Source organism: Cydia splendana, chromosome 1 (assembly GCF_910591565.1).
Source record: "Cydia splendana chromosome 1, ilCydSple1.2, whole genome shotgun sequence".
Classification (NCBI taxonomy): domain Eukaryota; kingdom Metazoa; phylum Arthropoda; class Insecta; order Lepidoptera; family Tortricidae; genus Cydia; species Cydia splendana.
In genome coordinates this window covers 30,947,721-30,974,840 of record NC_085960.1, presented here as the reverse complement: position 1 = coordinate 30,974,840, position 27,120 = coordinate 30,947,721, and the positions used below count along the sequence as shown (strand labels likewise).

The window sequence follows — 27,120 nt, the reverse complement described above, 5'->3', positions numbered from 1 at the left end:
TAGATTTTTTTCTGTGTTTGTTGACGCTTATTGATTTCGTTACGAACATTGGTAGGTATTTTAGGTTTAAGTAAACGTGGAGCACAAGGCACTATACTTCGTAATTTCCTACTGTTAAGCAGTTCCGACGGAGATGGTAATGTATTACTAATGGGCGTGTTTAGGTATTCTAACAAGGCTAGTCTAAAATCCGTTCGCGCTAAATTCGTTTTCTTTAACATGTTTTTAACTGTCTGTATAGCCCTTTCGGACTGACCGTTGGACTGGGGATACCTCGGTGAAGAAGTCACGTGACTAAAATGCCACTCGCGGGCAAAACGCTCAAATGTGAATGAACTGAACTCCGGACCATTGTCAGAAACAACAATGTCAGGTATGCCATGACGGGTAAAAATTGTTTTTAATTTATCTATTACCTCATCTGACGTAAACCGACTAATAATGCTAACTATGATGTAAACTCCCGTGAGACTCGAGCATATTAAAATGACTTTAAACCGGTCATGGTTACTCTAGTCGCGTAGAACATGTACAATTGTAGCCTTTCTTCGGTTCAGCACTATTGCTTAAAACTACACACAATAAAATAACTTCACTTAGATTCAAAATGACCGACATCTCTATTTTCCGACCGCATTCATCAAACGACTAAAAATGCCTGACATAACAGGAAAAGCGGCGACGGGTCATGGTCACCCGAGTCGCGTGGAACACGTACAAATGTACCCTTCGTTCAGTTTCGTAAGTCAGCACTATTGCTTGTGACAAGGCAACTTAAGAAAACGGGCCCGAGCGCCCAAATCCCCACAATCCACTACCAAGAAAACTCCATTATTATATCGCTTCTCTTGTATTTTATTTCTTTTACCCGAAATGGACCCTCCATTTTTATAATACTGCCGCGTGAACACGAAGTCACAAAGTATTTGAGCGTTTAAATTCGAGTAATGAAATTTCCCAAACCAAATCTCGGTTCTTAACAATGAAAGTATGCTTTATTCCTTATTCCTTTGTTACGACGAAATTATAAGCTTATGTTTTGTACCGTTACAGATTCTGATGAACGCTCTGAGGCCGCGAATAATGAGAATTTGAGGTGAGTTGGTAAATTAAGACGTCTATCATCCATTACTGTGCCCACGTTGGGGTATAAAAAACCCTTAATGGACATTTAATGTAGCATTTTTTCTTTTATATCCCTTTGCTTGAACACGTGTGGTCCTTAAGTTACGTTGCGGCAGTAGTGGTTTTACTGCGTACAGTCAGACTGGCGCAATATGGGACCAGCGTTTTATAGGCACGTTTGAGTGTTTTGGCAAGCTCGTATCAGCGCGAGTTGCGAATAACAACTGTCAAGCAAAGCCACCGGTAGGTATATACTTACTTAGGTACGGGTCTATAAGTGTATTAGTCTACGCTATGGCAAAAATAAACATTTGAAGGTCGAAATCTTTATAAAATCCGATAAGAGAACCCGTCAGAAATAACACGTGTATGCGAAGAGTGACGAATACTAAATGTAGGTAAAAATCAAGTTATCTCGTGTGACAACACTCGAACTAACTACATGTAAGTCACGTCGCTGTAACGGAAAACAACGTTATGGCTAAATAAATCTAAAATATGCTCATTATTTGAGAATGTTGGGCAATTAACAAATCGTCTGTTCTCAACAAAATAACATGTTCCGTAAAACCATCTAACTATAGCAATAGTCACTAAACCATAGTTAAGGTACTGACCATAACTATGTTCCACAAGTTCAATAAGTAATGAAGTGTAAAAGAGTAAAATATAGTGTTAAAACCAGGTGGTTTCCCGGTTCTTAAACTAACTGATACTTACTAGTAGGACTCTTAAATCTGTTAGCCTTGCAGGCTTATCGACGGCAGAAAATGGCATCTTGGCATTCAGCCTGCCATTTCTATATCTTCTGCAATACAAAAAGAAACCACATTTCTATATAAAAAATACGTCAGTACCATCAACAAAACGTCGGACGTACATCTCAGCGAGGCAAAAAAGCGTGGCTTAGTGTAATGAAACGTCGCTTTCGTCACCGCATTCCCGCTGAGGATACATGTCATAAAGGTAACGTGAGGTGAAGATTACATAACAAAATGTAGATACTATACTGTACTAGTATACAGGTTGCCCCAAAAATACGTTCACAAATAATTTTTAGGAACATTTTTCTTAAGACTTCTATTTAACACAATGTAATTAAAAATGAAAACTTCAATCATTTAACTAAAACAAATCTTCAAAATATAAAACGAATCTCGTTGAATATTATTACAGGTATACCCACAGTACAGGAAGGTACAGGTTAAAATTATTTATAGCCGAGAACAATGTTTAGGTTTGTCAAAATAAAACGCGAGCTGGTGAGACAATATTAATTAATATTTCACCTTGGTATGTATATTCGTGGCGTATCAATTTTTTATATAATCTGAGGCGAATACATGTGTATTATTATGTGTATATTGGGTATCGCACGAAGTGTGTGCATGAAGTGTGAGGGGCCTGTGTGTGTGTGTGTGTCTTGAACAAGTGGAAGGTACATTATTTCTCCCGGTAGATTATCTCCTCTTCGCCTGATTTTTACATTGAATAATACATAGGCTTATGCCGTAATAGGAAAACTATTATGGGTTTATTTCCCGATGGTTTTTGATTGAAATGTCAGTAACATTTACGTTATTGAAACGTATGTTTGCGAGTGGCAAACATAGTTAAAATAAATAACACACATTTTGAATTACGAAATGTGTTCTGATGTTGGATTGGAATATTTATCAGTATGAATGTGAATGATTATTTAGCTAAAACACGCTCATCAATTAGCGATTATTATTTTACTTCATATATATCTTATTCATGAATGCGTGTGGTTGAATTCTGAAATAGAATCAAAATGAAAGATAGATATGTAAGGTAAACGTACTAGTGCTCGACATGCTAATGCCCAATAGATGACACCTTGCTGTCACCTCTATTGACAATGACTTAAGTTTCAAGATGACAGTGACATTTAAATCTTCCGCGTCGGAACCCCTATACTCTAAATCATAATTAGATTCCAAAAAAAGTAAGACAATGTTGCCACTGCAATAATTTGTTTTTAAATTAGTAAATTCCTTTTTATAAATAAACACGCTAAGATAATTGATTTATTGGTAATTTTACTCCTACGATTTAAAAAAGTACTTTTACTTATTTTTACATAAATACATTTATTCAAGTACAAGTATATATTTTTTTTAAATCTCTCTTCGCCAAAACAGAGTTTAAATAGGTACGCGAAGTTACCGTAGACTAAAAATATGTCAAAGGAAGAGCCGAAATGATGTGGCTTGTTGGAGCTAAATTACGCGGAGGTTTCAGGATATATGTTAAGAATGCGAGCGAAATGACGTCCGGAATATGCGTTCCAGTCACGCTACCGGAGCCGCAGTGTATAACATAGCCGAGCCGTAGCTCAACTTATGCTATTTGGGCATTTCTATTTAAAGTTTTACCTTTAACTTTTGTGTTAGAATTGGGAACTTTCATATCTGGAGGCACGGCAGTGCCCCCGCCAAGTCGAGCAAAACAAAGAGGTTAATTCTACCGGATCACGAGCCATAAACCATATTTACCATTGTACCAAATTATTATTTATTTTCCATATTTGCCGAGAAATTAAAAAAAATCCCCAGAATTTGGGTTGGTTTGGGGAGAAATTTCCCTAATTTTGTTGGTCCATTTGGTTACGTTTTCAATACAACCTTCTATGACCGTAACAAAACGGACGAACAAAACATGTACGAAATTTTGGGGACACTAGGATCGACAGATATAGGATAGGGCTCGTGATTTTGAGTGGAAATAAAAAATTTAATCAACCACTTTCGCTGATTGCAAAGCGTTTGTTTTCAACATAGAAATGGTTCAAGTTGAAGTGGCGTACCGTATATACACAATGTTTTAAAAGAACTAATGACTTTCTATAAAACGTTAACTAGGTAACTACAATTTGTGGGCTACAACTATGTCCGGGGTAGAACTGTTTCCCTACCTATGTATGTTTTCGTGTACGATTGTATACGTTTGGGCCTAAGTAAGTAGGTACTAGATTTTCTGTATTAAAGAGTTCGCCTTCTGTTTCTTTGTGGACGCTGTGCCACGTACCGGTGACAAGCAAAATTTACGCGTATCCAGCTGTAAACAGGTGGTTATATTATTCCCTTTTATCTTTATATCTTTATTACAAGCAATTTATGTATGAAAATAAGAGTTGTTACATTGCTGACAAATTTTTATGCCACAATTTCTTATGCATATGCACGTAGAATGTAAAGAAGAGTGCCTATTTTTTTTCCAATATCGTATCAGTTAAAAGTATTTATTTATTATCATTATCCACTCCACTAGTTTATTGGAGTTAAATATGTATTATAAGTAGGTACCCACAATACAAGTTCGGTTTAAATATAAGTACCCACGTCGCACTGACAAATTGTTTAGAAGTATTGTTAGCGACTTTGAGCCACTACAAATTCAGTACGTGTAATGTATAACAAATCGTTGCTGGGTATATTTTTACCCGCAGCTTATCCGCTGTGCGCAAAAATTAATTTTGTCACCTGGCAAAGCAATTCAACCAATGCACTGACACACACGCTACACGAAGAAATGTACTGCAATACACGCAATACATATTTAAAAGTATTAGTATTTAGTGTCAAGTTTAATTTTGAACTTGTTTTGCAATTAGTGTTTTTTTTTTGCCTTTGCGCACAACGTTTGTTTGCCTCTTGCCTCTCGTCATCGATTTAGCACTTTTTAACCACTCTTTAACAACGTTACATACCTACTTTCAAATACTTTGAATAACGCTTCCAGTTTTCATGCGACCCAAATTATTTCTGGGCCTAAATGTTCTCTAGAGTGAGAAATTGGCAGTTTTTAACCCCATTATTTAAAGTCGCTTTAAATGCGAATTGACTCCCGTCCTAGCTTGGACGTCGCCAGGGCCGGGAGGCGCATTCCTATCTCAAAAATATGATATCTATTTGATATTCCTCTTAGTGCATCTCGCTCGCTTATTTAGTGATATTGTTATGTCTATGTCAGAGAGGTGAATATAAAGGTCATACTGAACAACTTTTACTATGGACTAACTCCGAAATCTAAAAACAAAAATAGATCGGGGTGCCTAGCCAAGATGCCAATGGTTTACCCTGTAGCGAACGAAACGTTAATGTCTAGAGCTGTCGCACTAATATGGAAAAGTGATGATAGAGAGAGAGATTACCGTTTCGTTTGCTACGGCGCTATTGGCATCTTAGCTAGCCTAGGCCATCTGCTGTTTCATACATTTCAGCGAATTTACATGGTGATGTTTTAGAGAACAGCGGGTGTTTATTTTTAGAATTTCGGGTTAGGTTTCATTCATAATATACATCATCATAGGGTCAAGGTTGCTCAGTATAGGCAAAGAGAATGGATAGTATAGACTTATATTAGAGGGTTACTGTCATAGTACATTTTGTAGTCACGGTAAATTTACTGCCATCTATCGACACACGACAAAAAATTTAAAAATATCAAAAATTGTTTGTCTATAAAAAACATAAACCCTGTATATATATAGGGTTTATGTTTTTTTTTTATACGTTTTGACCCATGTTCTTTCACTGGTATGTGTTAAAATTGATAAATATCAAACGGTGTCCTCAACGCCATCTAGCCGAGCATAGGCCAAAAGGTGTGGCGCCATCTATCCGAGAATGACTTTTTCTTGATTTCCGAGGCACGTTTTTTCCTTGGACTTTATTCATCTTACATGGAGTTACAGTATAAGTAAGTCTTTGGTATAGGTAATGTATGCCAAAATTATTCTGTAATATTGGTACCTGTACCTAAGCTACAATCAATATAAAATCAAGATCATGCATTTAAAATTGGAATGTCCTTCCGACGCCGGACCCACTGCCATAGGTGCAATTTAATTTTAACGTTCCACCAAAGGCACAATAAAAAGGCGCTAACATTTTCCTCGAGGCTTGAAAGGTCGAAGTGCGAGACCGTGGTCGTAAATAATTGGGACATTTAAGCTCGGGATGTATTCAAAGGGAAATTTACCCCATAAATGAAGGTAGTCAGAGTGCTTTTGTGTACAAAATGGTGGTAAATTAGTACGCTTTAGCGGAAGTAGAGTAGTCGCTTTTTATTCGTGTCTGCATATTTTTTATCAGTGTTTTTAATGCAAATTTCAATTTTGTCAAATTCCAAAGCTAGCAACTAATGAATGTGGATTTATGTAAATATATTATATTTTGTAAAAGTATGCGAAGCAATTTCTAATTTACACACGTTGTTGGTACTTATTGTACGACATTAAAAAAAATTGTTTACACACGCACACGTGCAAAGAACTAATAACGCGCTATTTTCACAAAAATTGCTACTTAAGTGCCATAATCCTAAATGTTTAAGATTAGGTATACTCAGGTATATGTAGGTGCGCAACATCAATCATTATCCCCATGTCAAGAAATAAAATAAATATTATATGCGAATTGCTGCTGTGTCGTCAGATGCATATTCTCACATAATATAAGTACTTATCTCAAAAATATTTGTAAAAGGATGGAAAATTAATTTCGATTTCAAACATTTACTTACTAAGTTCAAAATAGGTACGATAAAAAAGGATTTTCTAAAATAAAATAATCTTTTCACATGACTGGGTTTTATTTGAAAAAATTACAACTAAAGTGAATAAGGTTACATGTAGGTTAAGCGTGACTCCTTGTTACCCTTTAATGTTATTGGGATTTTGATTTCTTCAATCGGTCGGTCAACACGGTCATGTTTAGTTAGAGGTGTGCTACATAAATACCTACACTTCTTATTCAGACCTTTTTTGTAGTTCAACGTTTTCTATGGTTATTACCCAAAGGGTAAAAACGGGACCCTAATTACTAACCCCCTTATTCATAAACGTCTACTAAAGTTTTGAATAAATTTAAAAGTGGAAAAATTACTGTCCTGGGTGAGACTTGAACTCACGGCCTCTGGATAGATACTCCAGCGCACTGCCATCTGAGCCACCAAGACCTCATCCATAGCCAGCAAATCTTTCAACCATATTATAGGTCAAGGGGACCATAGGGCACCATATTATAGGTAAAGTCTACTAAAGTTGACAAGCCGATAATAATCGTTTGTCCCTTTCCGACGTATTGGTATGATGGAAAGGGACAAACGATTATTATCGGCTTGTCAACTTTAGTAAACGTTTATGAATAAGGGGGTTAGACTCCACTGTCCGCATGTCTGTCACCAGGCTCTCACGCACCGTGATAGCTAGACAGTTGCTTTATTTAGAGATGATGTATTTTCTCTTGTCGTTATAACAACAAATACTAAAAAATATATAAAAAAATTGTACGGACGGAACCCTCGGTGGGCGAGTCCTACTTGCACTTAACCTTTTTTTTTTTTGGTTTTTTCTTACTCATTCAATAGCTCAAAATACGTAGCTCCCATACCTATACTAACAATGAAAGTAGATAGAATGCGAAGGCTAAAATGGGACAATAATCACATCTTTTACGGAACCCTAAAACATTAAGGCTGCATGGGCCCTAACACGTATTTTAACGACACTTTAATAAGAATCAATTTCAGCGCTTACAGCGAACACAATAAGGTATTTTTCCCCTTGCGTTATCATGTGTAAACATGTTTCAGCTGTACAATTTTTACATTGACGCTTCAATTTAATTTTTCCAACATTCGCTCCATTGGAACCTTTTGTAAAGCGTATTTGTGAACGTTAAATAAAGTCAGTACGAACCCACAATTCAATCAGAGAGCATAAATAAAGTCGATATTGGACTTAATTGAAGGACTTTGATAATTTGGATGTATTTAAAATCAGTCGTAATTATATGATAAGGACCTCAAGCTGATTACCTAATTTGAATTTATGTTGTATTATTGTGGTTTGATGAGTGGACTCATCATACATTTATTTTGCTAATATGATTTGGCTTTGGAATTAGTATAAAGTGTCATTCTATGGAACTTGCTATGTAAACAAACCGCCGTATTGAAATTGTCTGTGAATGATGAATTTACTAGTAACTTTTATTCATTTACTAATTAAGCAATATGAACTAATGGATGAAATAAAGGTGAGAATATTATGAATATGTTATGGCAATACAAGTTTAATAGCAAAAAAAGGAATCGAAGTAGGTAGTTGTTTTAGAAGCATACCTACCTAATTAACGCTCGCAAATTAGTTTTGAATTACATTAAAACAATAAATACGATCAGGCGGTGAGCCAACTGACGTAAAATAGCAATTAATGTGACTAAATGCGTAAGGGCGTCCGGTGGCTGGCGCGGGTGCACGAAGCGGGCGCACGCACGCGGGTGTCATTGTAGGTTCTGCCGCACGCGTCCGCGCCAGTTAGCTTCGCTCATACAATTTTTCGTTAACCCGCTCGCTCCTTCGCTCCGCGCGCCCGCGCCAGCTAGCGGACGCCTTAAAACAGGGAGTCAAACATGGTGACTTGTTGAGAATACCATTCAAAGGATTGCAGTGGGTCTTTGTTAAAGATGCAGCAGAATTCAGGCTCAGAAAGTAGCATGATGCTCAAAAATCGCTATTAAAACAAATACCGTAAAACCACCCAACTACTACAGTCCACTTACAACTTTAGTCAACAAAATCAACTAATAATTACGAGTACGAGTATTAATATTAATCGTTTTTAGGTGCTGCCCGAGTTTTTCCTTCCTTTTGTGAAAATGTTTTGCCTTGGAACAGCAAAACTCAAATAAAATTCACACCTAAACAAAGATATTCGAGGTACTTTTGAACCATAACAGAACTGGAAGACTATAGTTTTACGGTATCAACTAATTTCGCACTGAAATGCAATTAAGCTGAAGTCGCACGGCGCTCCAATATGCGCATCCAATACCGAAGCTCAATCGTATTTGCCCAAATATTCATAGAAAAAGAAAATAAAAGCCGGACCACATTTGCTCAAATAGAAGCAAGTGAGTAGGCGGCCTAAAGCTAGCTCACTAATTGGGTCCCGTATTGGAGAACGCATCGTTAGGCAATGTCCATAAGCCGTGCATGGATTTATGAATAATTCCCGCACAACCGAAATGGATTCATTACACGCGTTGCGTATTTAATTATTATCCACGGACTGCTCCGTTTTTTTTTTCTCAATCGAAACACGATTCTGTTTTGCAGACGTGAAAGGAAACAAATAATTATAAATTTTCTTTATGATCGAAAGAATTAGGTCAAGTATGTTTATATTTCGGTGTGTGGTTTTTACATACAAAAACTTCGATTGTATGGGAGCCACTATTTGGCGGACTAAAAGACTATGAGATAGGATGAGATAGACCGGGAACTTATAATAAGAACATTAACAAGGACTGAATAAATTCAAATTCAGTAATAAACACTATACTTAAATATTATTATCCTTATAAGATCATGTGAAAATAAACTCTCGAAATTGTGTTAATCTACTGTACAGCACTATGCAGTATACGTTAACGCTAAGCTTTGGTCAATAAATATGTACATTTTATCATGGTATAATAATATACTCCGCCTGGTACTCCATTCCGAGATTCGCGTATGACCTAACTGACACGCGCCTACGTCATCATGCTGTTTACAGGTTCTCAAACTTTGAAATGTGGGAGAATTTTAACCAACGGTGAAAATTATTTTAACGGCATTAATTTTAAGTTATTCATGTAGAAACATAGTAAAATAAAACAAATCTAATGTATTAAATTAAACTTTATTTATCTATACAAGACAAACGTTTAAAAAACTAATTCACAGTTACACATTAATTACCAAGCTTACGACGTGAAAAGTTTGGAAAACACTGCGACTGCTGACACTGAGCGAGAAGGAAATAACAATTAACACGCGTTCGACAAGGATGACGGTCAGGGCATGAAGTTATCTAGATCCGAATTGTCAAATGTCCACAGCGCTATCCTGTGTTGCCAGTAGTATAAACAGAATTACCCGAAAGTCTGAAATTTCTTTCGTGAATCGGAAGATATTGCTAACGAGTAATTAAAAATGACGTGTTATTGTAAAATTTAAGCTAAAATACATATAAATGAAAATTATAAAATTATAAAGAAATATTTTAACTTATTAACCATAGTACCATTTATGTACCCATGTAACATGTTATGTTGAAATAAAGTGGCAATGTTATTGTGACGTAATCGCGTGTCACTCTGGGAATGGAAGACCATGTTTTATTAGACCATGCATTTTATTACATTTTTGAATTTTATTGCTTACAGAAACGCCGATCAGCCGGGAATGACGTATAGCGGAGAAGAAGAGAGGGGCGCGGGGTGAGCAGGCGCGTGGCATGTGGGTGCTGCTGATGCTGGCGCTGGCGGGGGCCGCCGTGGCCGAGTGCCCGCGCCACTGCGAGTGCAAGTGGCGCAGCGGCAAGGAGTCCGCGCTGTGCGCCCGCGCCGGCCTGACAGCCGTGCCCCCGCGCCTCGACCCCACCACGCAGCTCCTCGACCTCTCCGAAAATAAACTGACCACCCTTCAGAACGATGCTTTTGCCTCCGCCAACCTCCTCAATCTCCAACGCCTTTACCTTTCATCTTGCAGCGTCAAATTCATACGACAGCACGCCTTCCGCGCTCTAGTAAACCTAGTAGAACTAGATTTATCAAAGAACAATATACAATCCGTGCCGTCACACGCTTTTGACTCAATTTCAGAACTCCGAGAGCTGAGGCTAACCAAAAATTCAATTATCAAAGTCAAAGATGACGCTTTCATAGCAGTGCCCCATTTAGTACGGTTGAGCCTTAGTGAGAATAAAATAGCCGAGATAGAACCGAGAGCGTTTACAGGGTTGGAAGGTTCACTAGAATACTTGGAACTGGATAAGAATAAACTGCACGTTCTTCACGTAGCAGTTTTGGCGCCATTACGATCGCTGAAGGGATTAGAGCTTGCTGGAAATCCATGGGAGTGCACGTGTGCTTTGCGACCAATGAGGGATTGGATGATTAAGAAAAATGTCCCCGCAACAGTAGTTCCCGATTGTTCCCTGCCTCCGCGGCTCATGTCCATGTCTTGGGATCGTCTGGACTTGGAAGAGTTCGCCTGTCCTCCAGAAGTCAGTGCCGCGTCTAATAGTTTTAAAAGTGTCGAGGGTGAGGAAGTGACGTTAGTGTGTCGAGTGAGCGGCGTTCCCGCGCCGCGGGTGCGGTGGGTGCGCGCGGGCCGCCTTCTTGCCAATTCTAGTTCTCATAATGTAAATTCCGGTAGATCTTTTATATTACGTAGTGAAGGGAAAACGAGTAATTTAACTATTAAAGCAGCAGATTTGCAAGATACAGGCTCGTATACCTGCAATGCAGAAAACCGAGCGGGAAAAGCAGAGGCGGTTGTGAGCCTCGTCGTGGAGAAAAAGCCTCAGGGCAAAGGTTTCGGCGGTCGCGCTCTAATGGCCGGTATGGCGGTGTCCGCGGTGATAGTGTTAAGTTCATGTTTAGTTGGACTGTGCGCGTATGAAACTCGTAAGAAAAGACAATTAGATAGGTGGAACGAACAAATAGTGACCACTAATCGCCGCGATGACAATTACGAGAAGATAGAGGCTACTATAAAGGGTGTGGTGGAGGTGCCGCGGGTGTTGCCGGCAGATAGCGGCCGGAAGAGGGGGGACTACAGGAACGTCCCCTCGCACGACCCAGAGGACGATTGCGCCGGTTACTTGCGCGAGGAGGTGCGCGAGGAACGAGACCCCATGTCGCTGTCCTTCGACGCAGGGTGGCGGAGACCTGAGTTTGATAACTCGGTCAGCAGAAATGGAATACTTGAGCGAGATTTGCATATACCCCGCTTGAAGGATTACAGCAAACGGTAAATAATTCATTGCATCTTGCACGGAGTTTTAGCTCAAATGTAGAATTATACATCTAAATGCATTTTCTGAACTAAACTACCTAGAAATAGCCACAACGGAAGTTCAGGTCGATTCACGAAAGCTGGCACGATTGGAATGAATGAGTGAATGAAAATATGTATCTATGTGTAAAATATCTAAAGGTAAACCAATAAAATGGTGACCCTGGCTGTATACCGATACATTGTGTCAGACACACAATGACAGATATAATTCGTTTCGTTCATTCTATTCGCGCCAGCGATCATGAAATTTGGCTAGGCCGTCAAGATTTTAATTCAGATCTATCACATTCAGAATAATACATTTGATCGTATTGTGAAATGTATGAATGTATTAAAAACGTACTTTCATAACTCTTTTCTACCCTTTAGACGGCTTCTAATAGACTTCTCAAAACTTGTGTAATGTGTGTGTTACGTCATTAAACAAATAAAAAGACAAGTTAGTAATATTTCAAAAATATTCGTAACACGCACTCCTTACTCGAAAAAGTAATTTAAAAATGTCTTCATAAAAAAATATTTTTCAGTACTGACGAAACCCCCGAGTCTGTCGCGAGCTCAACATCAACGGGCGTGTTGAACGCGCACGCCGAGCACTCATCGGCCAACCGCTTCAACAACAACCCGCGCGCGCGTCCGCGCCTGCGCCACGAGCGTCTCGACAACGACCTCTTCGGCAGCGACAGCGAGAAAAACTACCCAGACCTCATCGAAATGAGCGCTCTAGGCACCTCTTCATACCTTCGTAGCGAAATGAAGCACGACCCGTACTATTTCTATACGATCCCCAGAAGAAAAGACGGCGAGAGCCGAAGCCCCCTTTTAAATAGTAGAAGAAACAGTTCTGGCGGCGATTCTGGAACCTTTTTTGACCGGATCTACGATAAGAATCAGCCGAGGAACGTTGGACGACGCTCTAATAGCTTTCTCGACTTATCGTCGGGCGGTAATCGGTTGCGACGAAATCCGAGCTTACCGTCATCTCCAGCCCGAGAGCAGCCCCCCGTACCGTCCGCTACCCCCCTCCTCGATCTGTCCGGCCTCCGCGACTACACGCGCATGGATCAGCCCATGGAGGACTTCGATTTCCGTGCTTCACAACTTGAGAAGTTCCTAGAGGAATATCGGACGTTGCGTGAACAGTTATCGAGAATGAAAGAGACGAGAGAGAATCTGCAGAGGAATAGAGCGGTCGATAATGAAGAGTTGAGGTCAATTTTGAAAGGTAAACCTAGTGTGGCTGTGACTGAGATGTCTTCAGGGGCGCTGGCGGACGCGGCATCGCCGCTGGCGATGAGCCCGCCAGAGTACAAGCCGCATCAGCCCCGCCCCGAGTGGCTAACCACATTACTTTATCGCAATTAAGTCTGTAAATAAGTAGCATTAATATTTGAACTGATGTTAGAGTAAGAATAAATGTTTGTAAAACATTCTTTGAACGTTGAAATAAAACATTTAAGGAGGTCATATCCGTTGTTATTAATAGCCTTTTTATCATTATCAAAATCGGGCGTAATTACAGCTATTCAGAATAAATTAAACCCCTTAAGTGCCGGATATCGAAATTATGGTTATCATTTATTTGACGATAAATTAAATAATTTATCGTAAAATTTAATTATCGTTTATTGTAAAATTGATTGTCATTCAGACCAGAATTTGTTATTACCAGGAATCGAAAAAGGGTTAAGGTATGAAAGAACATTGGGATATCACTACTACGAAGGTAAGAGGTAAGAAGTACTTTTTATGTTTGGAGACTTGGGGTAGATCAATAAATCACAAAATGTGGGTAGCTACGCTCAAAATGATCTACCACAAACACCGTCCTTCCAACCTTATGTACAACTGTCTATTTAAATTTACTAATTCAAGTTGCTAATCTGATTTATGAAGAACTAATTAAAGGTAAAGCTGCTTGTAAAATGATTCTCCTCATTCAATTAATGCCCAACGATCAGTCAAATGATAGTAGGACTATATAGCTTACAAAGTACTTATACCCACAATCAGATATATTCGGTTTCTTTCTATAAGTAGTTGGTAGCTTTCTAGTGACCTTGCCTTCGAAGCTGGTGTTGTTGGATTCAAATCCCTGCAGAGGCATATTTGTGTGATGATCAAGAATAATGTTCGTGAGGTTGTAGAGATGCCTTCATTCATCTCTATTTTTTTATAAATACTATAATTATCGCATTATAGCAAGCCTTATTGGATCTTTGTTTTATTGGATAAAGGTAAGCATTTGACCACAATCTCACCTGATGGTAAGTGCCGATGCGGTCTAGGGTGGAGCATGCTTTACCTCAGAGATATCTGTGTGAATCACTCTCAATTTGAAAAGATCCAAGTTATGGTGGGATTATTTCCGGGAATAGATTTGCAGGAAGAGAGTTCCTGTTTTGCCATAATGTTTATTTATTTATGTATTTATTTATTTATATTCTATTATCTAGTTTGCTTCAAACGTCGCTATGCGTATGTCCTGAATTTTGCAGGTCGGGAGTGTTAGCGAGAATTTAATTAGTTGTACCTACTTAAAAAAATCCGAAGGTAAGTTAATAGCAAAACGAACATCTGGTAAGTACTTGTATAATAAAATGATTAAAAATTAAGGAATTACAAGTTTCAGTTAGGTAAGAAAATTTATGAATAATATTAACACGTAGGACATAGTTAGGTACTTGCTACTTATAGAATTTCTAGCCTTTGCCCGCCACATCTCAAATGTGTAACTAATATGACATTTAAAATGTTTGTATTTAAATAGTAAATAATTGAACGTCTGTCCCTCCGTTTCTCTCCGTGTGAGGTCAATAAAAAGGCTAAAGGGGCCCACTGATTAACAGTCCGGCGGACGGTATCGGCCTGTCAGTTAGAACAAAATTTTGACAGTTCCGAACAACTGACAGGCCGATACCGTCCGGCAGACTGTTAATCAGTGGGCCCGTTAATGTTGCTACGGGCTAAATTTAACCACAGATAAAAAAGAGTAACTAAAACAAATTTTGTGATATTCCATTTCTACTGAAATTTGACGCAGTGGCCAAAGGTAAGCTGAAAAGGCAAAATTATCAATTCCGATTAAGTGTCCTATATACCTTTAGGTAGTTTTCCAGTACCATTGTATATAAGCAACATACAGTATATAAGTATAGATACCTACGCAATGTAGAAATAGCTCGCTACGGAAAACCACTTTCAAATAAAAGAGTAACCCTTTAAAAGAAGTGGACGCAGCGACCACGCAGCGTCGTCGCAGCGGCCAACGGCGCCAGAATTTACAGCCACAATAAAAGTATCGCTTTTATTGTCGAACACAATTCGCCCGGACAGCTGTAATTGCGAATGCGACTGTCTATTGGTTCACAAATTAAAGCCACTACTTTAGTTTTACGATTGCGGAAGAGGCTGATTGTAATGGCTTGTTGAATTAAAAAAGGAGAATTATGGTCACAGTCTGTATGTAACAGAGCGTGTGCGAACGTTCGACGTTTGATTGAAATCTGCATTGGCTAGGCCAGATAGGAACATTCGGCTCGATTCGGAAAATGAATTAGATTTCTACTAGACTTCGACAAGTTACTATACGGATAATTTAAATATATTTGTAAGATAGATATGTCAAATTTGACGTTTCCGCGATTCTGGAGATCCTCTTGAACTATTTCGACAAGTTATGACTTAAATATCCAAGTCACTTCTAGTCGATATCTAATGTAGATCTAGTTGATCTCTAAATCGTCTCAAGATCTTGTGATTATCTCGAAATCCGAATAGGCCTGATTGTTATATTTTAGAGACGGTTTTGTCTTTTGCATGAATAGTGATATTATAGTGCGTGTGCATACGTGACTGGTGACAGTCAGTCGTGACTGAATGTGATAAATTGATAATCATTTGTGTAAAAATTTAATTTCACTCAGGGCAAAATTTTCTGATACTCTGGATACGTCAAAATAAGCAAATCAGAGGTTATATACATAATAGGACAAGATATATGTGGGACAAGTTTAACTTACTATGATTCCCTAGTTTCGGCACTTTGCAGAAAAAAAAATGTTAATAAACCATAGTCCACAAAACCTTATTCTGCATACAAGACTTGATTGCCTCTGAAACACCGTTTGACGGAAACATTACAGCAATTTTTTCCAAACAAATCCCAGCAACGTACTACAACGATAGCGAACGCAATTTGATTACTCACAAACTTTTCAAAGGCCAAAATTGCTCGGTCCGCGTAACCTAAATGGCAGCGAGGGTCTCTTGCGTCGATTTATTGTTATTGTTCAGCAAATCCGGCAGACGTGTCTGCGGTACAGATATATATTACTTACGAATATTTAAAAAAAAACGTTCGTTAGTCAATCTTTGTCTGGCGCCAAATGGCACGATAAATGCGGATTTATGATAGTGACGAATCGATATACCGATAGCAGCAATACCTATGCCATGCGCTTTTGAATGGTGGATGGCGACATCGCTGAAGTAACGTTTTTCTATTTGAAATGCATTAGGTACAATATGTGTAAATAATGTCAAGTTATGAGTTATGACCCATTTTGTGGTATCACTGTATTTATACAACTTGAGTGACGCTCTCCATTGTTAAAGTGCTGTTACTTCTGTCCGTCGGTTTCTTACTAATATCACAGAATAACTAATAGTACTACCGCTAATATACAATGCTAAGCCTAAAATTTTTTAGACATATTAGTTTAGGATTATATAGTTACCTCCCTATTTAATATATTTATAATTGTGTAGGTACTTCGTAGAAAAACTTATGATGATAATAAGTGAACCAAATGTGAAGAACATTTTGCAGCTCTGTAAACATTTGGAATAAGTTGAATGTATTTAAAAGCCCATCAACGTGCACACTAGCGCCACTGCTAAATAATCATGAGTATTTAAATTTAATGATAGGTATTTAAAAAAGGGGGCCGCTACGTACCTACTGTATTTTGTATTTAAGTACCTTTTGAATACATCAAACTAGTTTTTATATTACTGGATTCGTCAATCTATGCGTCCAAAGTTAAAACGGCCGTTTTTGTTTTGAGTTCATTTTTAAAATCGGCCCCCATTTATAAATATATTTCGTTAAATTTAAATAATCACGATTATTTTAGCAGTGGTGCTAGTGTGCACGTTGATGGGCTCATAAACGAAATGAGCATATAGTAAAATTGAAAGTTTCAAATAATGTTCAATATCATATTACTTACTACAATTATTTCGTAACATAAAGACTATCTTCACTTATTTGTATTTACCTGATTTTCCTCGGATAAAGTTCTTATTCTCGTTACAGCAACAGTACTGTAGCTTTCTGCGACTTCCTAAAGAGTACAAGACAAAAGTATTAAGGAGCTTCTGTTTTCAGATCGAGTTCTATTATATTCCGAGCTAGCCACCGCAGACTGCAGCATTTTGTATTTCCACTACGGAAATAACTTTTCTGTGCCCGTGTGGGATAACACTATCTGGCAGATTTTCAAAAATCGGATCTAGTTTCAAGTACCTACGCTTGCTGATATCGAGTCGTATAATTTTAAACCGCTTAAATTCTCCTCTCCGACAGCGTTGCTCAATTTCATGATTACGTAAGTTGACGATTTAGCGGCAACCCTAAACGCCGCCTGCACCTACTTCTGCAAATGGAGTCTCCGGCACTCGGGAATGAAAAATAAAGTGCAATTTACAAGTCGCAGGAAATCCGGATAATGCGCGAGTCTTAGAAGTTCCCCTTTGAAATCAAAACATCTTTTCTTTTCGCGGCTATGGAAATAAAGGCAAGAGAAATGTTCAAACAACTTTGGGGAGCGGAAAATGAAGACGGTAGTGTAGACGTTTTTTGGCCAAAAAGTATTTTTTGTTGCTGTTACTATATAGCTACATATATGGTACCTTTGATACAAAAGTATAATTCATTTCAGAAATTTAACATAAAAATTTCCTAACGTAAATAAATGGTACACATTAAAAGTTGGAAATTGACTCATAAAGGGTAAAGATATCGCGTATTGATAGATTATTGTTATCGTGCTGGTCACGCACAAGCACCATAGAAACATTAATTTTATTATTTTCCATATTCTCGCGCACTAAAATTCAAGGTAGAAACTGGTTTTCCCATAGGCTTTCCAACTGTAATGCGTGGCAATAGTCAATAGCTTTTCTTTTTCCAAGACCAACGAATTACGCTATATTTTTTAAGTCGATTAAAAAAGTAACGACAAGTAAGGACGTAAGCGCACTAAACCATAAAAACCGGTCAAGTGCGAGAAGGTATTAGTGTACCGAAAGTTCCGTATTTTGAGTGTACATATTTTGCCATTTGCAAGCGCCCGCCATTGCCCACAACGACATACCAAAAATTAGTACCGGGCACAGATCATATAATACTAGTACAGATACCCAATCCCATACTAAAAAAGCGCACCGTCCTAAGTATCTTATACTTGTAGCTAATTTTTTAGTTCACAGTGACAAACTAGATGGCGCATGGAGCTAACAAAACTCTTACAACAAACATGAGTTGAAATAGCGTCGAAACACCTCTCTTGCGACATCTGTTGTAGCTTTCATGCACTAAACCTACATATCACATTCATTTTAAGGTTCATTGTTACTAGATGGCGTTTCAGACATCGGCGACAAAATTAAAATCTATTTACATACTTTAAGTCAATTTACGATTATGAAATCAATTTGACATTTTTGTTTTTTTGGTTACATTTTTTGTATTGTAAATAGAAGTTTGATTGGGTACTTTAGTAAGGGGTCAAAGTTTCCTTATAAATCACAGGTCATGTTCTTATCGCTTACCTTGCTTCGGCACGACGAGCGTTCGAGTAAACCAGCATAACTGTGACTTTGAGATACACAATAATGCATAATCAAAGAGCGACTCTTATGCTGGATTGAAGTTATCTAGTAGGTACCTACGCATCACGTTAGGGCAAAAAGAACAAGGCATTGCGGTACGATCAGTTTTAATAAATAATTCTGGGCGCTAAGCGTTGCATTGGTTGCCGTGCACATGGCCTTGAGAGGCCCAAGGTTGCGCCGATACAAACTATTTGAAACGTTCGTTAAATAAAATTGTAAGTAAAAAGTATGCGCATATTAAATTAAAAATTTATATTGGTAAATAGATATATAATTATAACGCGGTATTGTCTTAGATTTATTATCAAATAGAAAAGACCATGACCATTTTGTGTCAAAAAGGAAAGGCCAACACTTACAACAAATACCTAAATACCTATGGAAGTGTCTCCTTAGACAGTTTACACACTCTTGCGGTTTCAGTATGTGGGTATAGTGTCATAAGCGCTTAATACCTAATCCCAATTTCAAGTGAAATAATCAGTTATCAGGCAAGTCGGTGCCACACGGGGTTAATGACCTCAATCATTCTGCTGATACGGATATGCAGTGGGCATTCCGGGATTCGTGTTATATTTTATATTAGGTACTTCCTACTACAATGTTTCTGATTTTAATAAATTAATGAAATATTTTTATATTACAGTACCCATAATAAATATATTAATGAACGTGGGTGAAGGTTCTAAAATAAACACTAAGCAAATAAATTTAAAATCACAACATGCGAACGTAATGGTCCGAGGAATATAAATAAACATATTTTCTAATAGAAATGGGTTAACAACGAATTCCTTATCATTAAACTCGAAAAGGATACACGACTCAAACAATAGAAAATCTCACAGTGACCTTCGACAAGCCAGGTAGTCGGGTAAATGGTTATTTATCATTTTAGATAAGTATATTTTGAACAACACTATACTTATTTAAACTTTCACAATTTATTCATGTATTTAAGTTTTAAGATTTACCTCCGAAGTCCGAAGAGGACGGCGTTGACGGCGGCGACGGGGCAACGCCGTCCTCGAAACGTCGAGGTAAATCTTGAATGACTTATAATTTATACGGAAAATTGAAACAATACGGTTAAAGTGTATCAATGATTTAGGAAAGTTAGGTAAGGTAGGTACCTATTTAATTTGTTATGATATCAAACATCAGAGGGACTACCATAACGAGCGAAATTTAAAGAAATTTCGATGTCGATGATAGGGCCTCCCGATTCAGAAATTAGGTTAGTTTAATTTGAATACCTACCTACTTATTATATGTTTAGTTAGAGGACGTTCAAAAAAGTAACCTTGACCTTCTTGAGGGGTCGATTTTTTTCATATTGAAAATTAAAAAAGAATTGTAAGTGTAATTAGGATTTCTTTTTAGAAAACAATCAACTTGTAACTTTCGAGTTCATTTCATTATGCTCAGCTCAACTCACCGAAAAATCTAGGTATCGGAATAATCTCAATGCTTCTTTTACTTCATTAAATAAAGAAAAAATATTCTTGTTCATTAATTGTTCTGGTTCTTGCCAATCCATTCAAACTATTAACCGATTTCTTAACCCTTATTTTGGCATTGTAACACCCGTGATACGTGGAACTTTAAACAATCTAGCAGGTTCACTTTATTATGTAATAAAATATTTTTCCATTAATATGTCGAGCTACCCTCCTTTATTATAGAAAAAAATAATGGACACAAGTGTCATTTTAAATTAATTAGTAATAATCAACATGGCGCCGCGGAAACAACAGATTTCGTTTCGCACTGAAAGTTTGGCACTTATTTCTTAGATACGTACTTATATATTTTTCCATAATCTACATTTTGATGCATTTACTATCTGTTAGGGCATAAATATTTACATTGTGGTCTAATCTAAAAACATTTAATACACAGAATATTTACATGAAACTGTTATGTAGTATATTTGATACATTGCCAAGAACTCAGAAGTCATATCAAAAGGATTGTATTACATTTAATACATTGCCAAGTTGTCATCAAAATAGGTTTACTACGCCGTAGCCTGTAGCGCGGAAAAATATGTTTATGGCAAAAAATGCTTCCTAAGTATATATTTTTTTTACTTTTTAATTATTTGTTTACTTTTCCTATTTTACACAACTTTTTTTTGGCGACTTTTTTGTAACTTTACGGGATCAAATTTTTCTTCCATGAATGTGTTCAGGTATTCGTAGATATAATTTATATTTACAGGTGTAATAGTCATCTGATGCTTTAGATTGGGTTTAATTAGCAATAAATGATGATTTCTGCTGCATTACATGTTTTATTTTTATTAAAACCCACATTGTTCTTCTAAATAGTATGTCGAGGGATTGGCATTGTATCAAATATGATACGTATGATTTTCCGAAACTGGAAAATATTGGATTTTTTCTTTATTTTTGAATAGTCTAGTATGCTCAATAGGTGACCAAAACTAAAAAAAAAATACATATTTAAGATATTTTGATCCCTGCAAAGATAAAGGTTTACGATCTGTCTGGCCTAGTGGGTAGTGAGTAGTGACGCTGCCTATGAAGCCGAAGGTCCTGGGTTCGAATACCGGTAAGGGCATTTATTTGTATAATAAGCACAGATATTTGTTCCTGAGTCATGTATGTTTTCTATGTATTTAAGTATTTGTATATTATATGTATCGTTGTCTGAGTAGGTACCCACAAAACAAGCCTTCTTGAGCTTACCGTGGGACTTAGTCAATTTGTGTAAGAATGTCCCTATAATATTTATTTATTAAAAATTTACTTCATGTTAAAAATTTGCATTTTCGTACAAAAGGCATAACACAATTTATTTCATAGTATTTTAAAATTCAAAAACGCTATACTCCTATTTGCTCTAAAAACAAATATTTACAGGCATATAACGTGCTTAATAATTTTCCGAATGAATATAGGTACAACGTATGTACCTAATACTTAATAGTTAGTTAATGTTTTAAATTTGACGTAAGTCGCAGGTATCAATAAAGCCTAAGATACAATTGTAAGTTTAACTTAGGTAAGTAGGGACAAAGGTATTTGGTAGAATGCGATAACAATATTTATATCTCATTCTGTAGTATAGCTGTGTCCCTATTTACGTAAGTAAAACTTACAAGTGTATCATATAGTGATAGAGCTTAGCGAAAAGAAACTGCATTTTTGGCAGAAAGCAAGCCGCTTTGCCCAGTGATACTAGGGACCAATCTGAATGATTTCATCCGAGGAAACACAAATTTCATTCACTAGAATTCAAGATGGCGGACCTTTTCCAAAATGGCGGCTGCAATATTTAAAAAAAATATAGACACAAAACGGCTGCACCGATTTTAATGATTTATATATCGATCAATTCGTATTGACACTTGTAATCGAATAAAAAATATGGCGTTTAAGAAATTAAAGATGGCGGCCGAATATTAAGAAAATTGTGTTTTTTTTCTTTAATTTTTTTCCTTCTAATGAAAATAACAACTAAATATTCTATATTATTATCACATATTCTTTCATTTATATGAAACCTGATAATATTATCTGCAAAATAAAAAAATAATCTTAACAATCCGTTGAGTAGTTTTTGAACTATACGCATTTCAAAAAGTGCGTAACTGCCGTCCGAAACGGCCCGCTCGCGCGGCTCGCGTCAAAACTGAGAATTTTGATGATTTAAGGCCAAGCCACACCGGATGCGTGTGCGTAGACGTGCACGTGCACGTACGCGTCCCGCTGCGTTGTAGAATACGAAAACTCATAAGAGAGGACACACCGCTTGCGTGACGTGTGCGTGACGTGCGCGTACGCGTGACTTGCACGCAACGCAGCTCCGACGAGACAAACCGGCTGCGTGCCGCATGCACGCGTCACGCAGCGGAGCGGCAACGTCGCTTCGTTGCGTGCAGTGATGACGTTGTATTTACCGGCGTTTCCTATGAGACGGCGAACCGAGCAGGTTCGGACACGCACCGCTCGGTGCTGCATAGGTGCTGTGCGTGTACACGCGCGGCTCTCTTGTATTTATTTACAACTCGGCCGGTGCGCGTGGAGGTTTTTATAATGGATTGCGAAACAAAAGAAAAACTTATTGAACTAGTGCGTAAATACGAATGTATTTATAACCAAAAACACAAAGATTATAAAAATTCGTCCTATAAAAGCTTGTTATGGGAACAAATTGGTGTCGCAATTGGAATAGAAGGTAAGTTTATGTTTTGTATTGTGCTATGCTATTTGTCTTGTGTATTTTGTGCGTGCGTCGTATAATAATTTTATTCTCGATTATCTCGATTAAAATAGGTGACAAATTTTTCCCTAATTGCAATTGCGGCATTAGGTGACCTTGCATTTGTACGACGCAAAGGCATTAATGCACCGCCTTCCAAGTTTTGACTCGTTCCTGCATTTTCGGGCAAGTTTTGACTCCAAGTCGGTTCATTTGGAAGCATTCGCATCATGTCGCCGTGTTTAATTCTAACAAAATTGTGCACGCAGCCTGCACGCAGAGCTGCAGCGTGCGCCTGCGTGACGTGTACAGCACACTGCGTTGCGTGCGCTGCGTTGCGTGCGCGTCCCCCGGTGTGACAGGGGTGCTGTGCACGTCTACGCTTACGTCGACGCACACGTGCTGCGCACGCAAGCGGTGTGGCTCGGTCTTTAAAGGTAAAAAAAGAACTGAAAACATATTTACTTTATTTATTGAGCTATAAATAAATAAATAAATTGTATTTCTGCTTATTATTTGTGACCATCACGGGAAAAGTTATGGCGGCTGGCGCTTACGTCGCTTAGCACCGCAATAGTATTGGAGCGGCGTTAATAATAGCGTAAGCGCCATCCGCCCTAAGGTACCTCTACCCGTGGGTTCAAATTTATTCCTCTTTATCATCTTCGTCCGATGTGGATGAACTGAAAGAAAAGAAAATTCATATGAAATCAGAACAATATATACCTAATATAATTAAATTAAATATATAGAGATGAACTACGCCAAACTAACTTCCATTACTATTTCAATGTGTGTAGTATTGAAATAGTAATGGAGGGGCGGGACAGTTTGGCGTGGTTTATCTATAAGTACCTTTCGTTTTTGCAGTTGCCTTTGCAAGTGCTGCATTGCACTGTACAGGGTAGACCCACTCTCCGACACGTGCAGCGCATTGTTTCGAAGCCTTTTTTACAGCCGCAATGGTCCAGGTATGATAATTCACGCCATCTCCCTGGCATCAGACCATTGCGGTTCTCAACTGCCATTAGATGACTTCCAACCCATTCCCTTCCAACATAATAAATCACCCCACCACCTTATTCGCGGATGATATATCCCTTGTTATATCATGTAAAGATGATCATGACTTGAAAAATCAACTGGACACTGTGTTAACGGATATAACAACTTGGTTAGCTGACCACAATCTACAAGTTAACTTCACAAAAACAAAACTGTTAGAATTTAAGCCACATCAACGTAGTGCAATAAATATAAATTACTCTTTTGAGGGCACCCAGTTAGAGCTTGTGGACACTTTCCCTCTTTTAGGCATTACTATAGACAGTGGCGTAGCTAGCATGGGTGGCACCCGGGGCGGAAATTGTGGGTGTCACCCCAAAATTCAATCAAAATTGTAAAATATGTATAATATTTTACACTTATAAAATCACGTTTATTAAACAGAGACAAGTGGCGGGAAAGAGGGGAGGCCTTTGCCCAGCAGTGGGACACACTAATAGGCTAAAGAAAAAAAAAAAAAAAAAAAATCACGTTTAATATTCCATAGCTCACAATTTACTCCATCGCTTTCATTTTAGATTCCATGAACTCTCAATAGTCCACACCCTGGCGGGTGTTGCCTCTGCGCGCGTTCTATGACACGGGCAAGAACAGCATCCGCTCGGTGTAACCCACATTTCATAAGTGTCATAAGGGTCTACATGTCTGGCCTGGGCTCCGCGCACGCCTCCCAAAGGTCCGAGTCATCATTGTCACGTGAAAAAACTTTTTTTTGCCAAGTGCGCGATTTCAAAGAGATTCTGTAAAATCCCATTTCACAATGAATTTCAAATAGTCCAGAGTCACCCAATTAGAAATAGTGACATAGCTTCTCAATTACAGAAATAATCACATAATAAAAAAAAACTTTCTGAATAAAAAACCTACGAGGCACCAACATATTATTGTTACATACCAGGAACCCCGAGAGATTTTAACCATGCATTTCTGAGGCCACAATAAGGAAAAAATACTAAAAGAGTTTACGTCAATTTCGCCAAAATAAAATTGTTTTTCGATTTTTTGTACATAAAATGTAAATGCTATAATTTGTAAAACTGACACCCAAAAATATTTTTTACTTATTTTTGTCAATTACAGAAATAATCACATAATTAAAAAAAAAACTTTCCAAATTTGCGAAACTTTCCACATGAGAATTTCTCGTTTTTCGATTTTTTGTACATAAAATGTAAATGCTATAATTTGTAAAACTGTCACCCAAAAATAATTTTAACTTTTTTTTGTCAATTACAGAAATAATCACATAATTAAAAAAAAACTTTCCAAAGTTGCGAAACTTTCCACATGATAATTTCTCGGTAACTTCTGAGAATGTTCTCGAGAACGAGAATTTATTTATTTATCGTAGTTTATACCATGAATATTCACGATAGTTTAGGTGTAGTATCCTTACCCCTAGAAAATTCCGACTTTTGGTCTACCGCTTCCGGTCAGAAAAAAGTATGACGGCCCGGCCAAACGGTCAGACCTAGGTGGGGGGTGCTCGACCAAATGTCATAGAGGGACCCTGGTAGTTTTTGACGCCGCCATGTTTTTTTTTCAATATGGACGACTTTTTTTTTAATTTTTTCAAGTTTGCACTAGCGCGCTGAAATTTTGGCCACGGAATCTCGGGGTCCCCTAAATATCTATGAAAAATAGTTTTTTTGGAAAAATGCTACAATTGCGGAAAAACTGGCCACTTTTATTTTGTATGGCAACTTTTAAACGGTGCGTGATAGGTGGGGGGTGCTCGACCAAATGTCATAGAGGGCCCCGAGATAAAACAAACTGCATTAAAAAAAAACAAAATGGCCGACTTTTTTTTTTATTTTTTCAAGTTGGTGCGAGCGCGCTGAGATTTGGCATGGCGGGAGATAGAGGCCTCTAGATTCCTATGACAAAAAATTTTTTTTGGAAAAATTCCAAGATGGCGGAACAATAATTTCCATGTTCTGAGAACATTCTCGAGAACGTTTCCGCTTTTTGGGAATGTTCTGCAATTTGTACATTGCTATGCTGGTGGTACTGGACTATGAAACTAGGCGAATTCCAAAACAGTTTATAGGACATTTTAGTCTTTAAATATGATCAGGAATATTCTGTCAAAATCTCTCGGGTTCCTCATGGGCATGTTGTATATTATTTCCTTAATGGCGGTTGTGCAATCTGCCACAGTTTTACGAATTTTTATAGATGGCACTACTGATGTTCACGGTCGGGTGTCACCCCCCAAATGGGTGACACCCGGGGCGGGCCGCCCCCGCCGCCCCCCCCTAGCTACGCCACTGACTATAGATACCACAATCAACTGGAGAGAACACATTAACAAAATAATGTCAAAACTAAATAGATTTATATACGCTCTCCGTAAACTGAAAATGTGTACAAATACAAAAACCGCCACGTGCGCCTACTATGCGTACGCACACGCTTGGTTGTCGTACGGTATAGTGCTGTGGGGAAACAGCTCAGATTCTATTCATCTGTTTAGGTTACAAAAGCGGTGCGTTAGAATAATTTGTAATATAGGCATGGGAGATAGCTGTAAGGATTGTTTTATAGAGCTAGGAATTTTAACTCTGCCATCAATTTATGTCTTAGAGGCGAGCATGTTTGTTAAAGGAAATATGCAATTATTTCCGCAACATTCGCGACCAGAAAACTTACGTCCACGAAATAAATTGGAAAGACCAACCTCAAAGTTACAAATGGTACATAACGGCCCGTTTGCAATGTGCGTCAAAGTTTATAATAATTTACCAGCTAACATAAAAAATGAAACTAGTATACCCAAATTTAAAACCCTGTTAAAAAAATATTTATTACAAAAGAACATTTATTCCACTGCAGATTTTTTTTCGGAAAACTGATAATTCGTCTTTTACTTCCATAACTAATTTAATGAACACTATAATCTCAGTGTATAATTCTAA

At 37.8% G+C, this 27,120-nt stretch overlaps 1 protein-coding gene across 1 annotated transcript in view; it reads left to right on the top strand.

Annotated features, from left to right (window-relative positions):
- LOC134793242 (uncharacterized) overlaps positions 1-13,476 on the top strand; it is a 103,813-nt gene extending 90,337 nt beyond the window's left edge. Inside the window, exons 2-4 of the mRNA XM_063764812.1 lie at positions 1,054-1,096; positions 10,369-11,959; positions 12,535-13,476. Coding sequence (XP_063620882.1) covers positions 10,440-11,959; positions 12,535-13,372 — 2,358 coding nt within the window. The 5' untranslated portion in view covers positions 1,054-1,096; positions 10,369-10,439 and the 3' untranslated portion in view covers positions 13,373-13,476. The remainder of the gene's footprint in view (positions 1-1,053; positions 1,097-10,368; positions 11,960-12,534) is intronic.
- Positions 13,477-27,120: the final 13,644 nt, after the last annotated feature.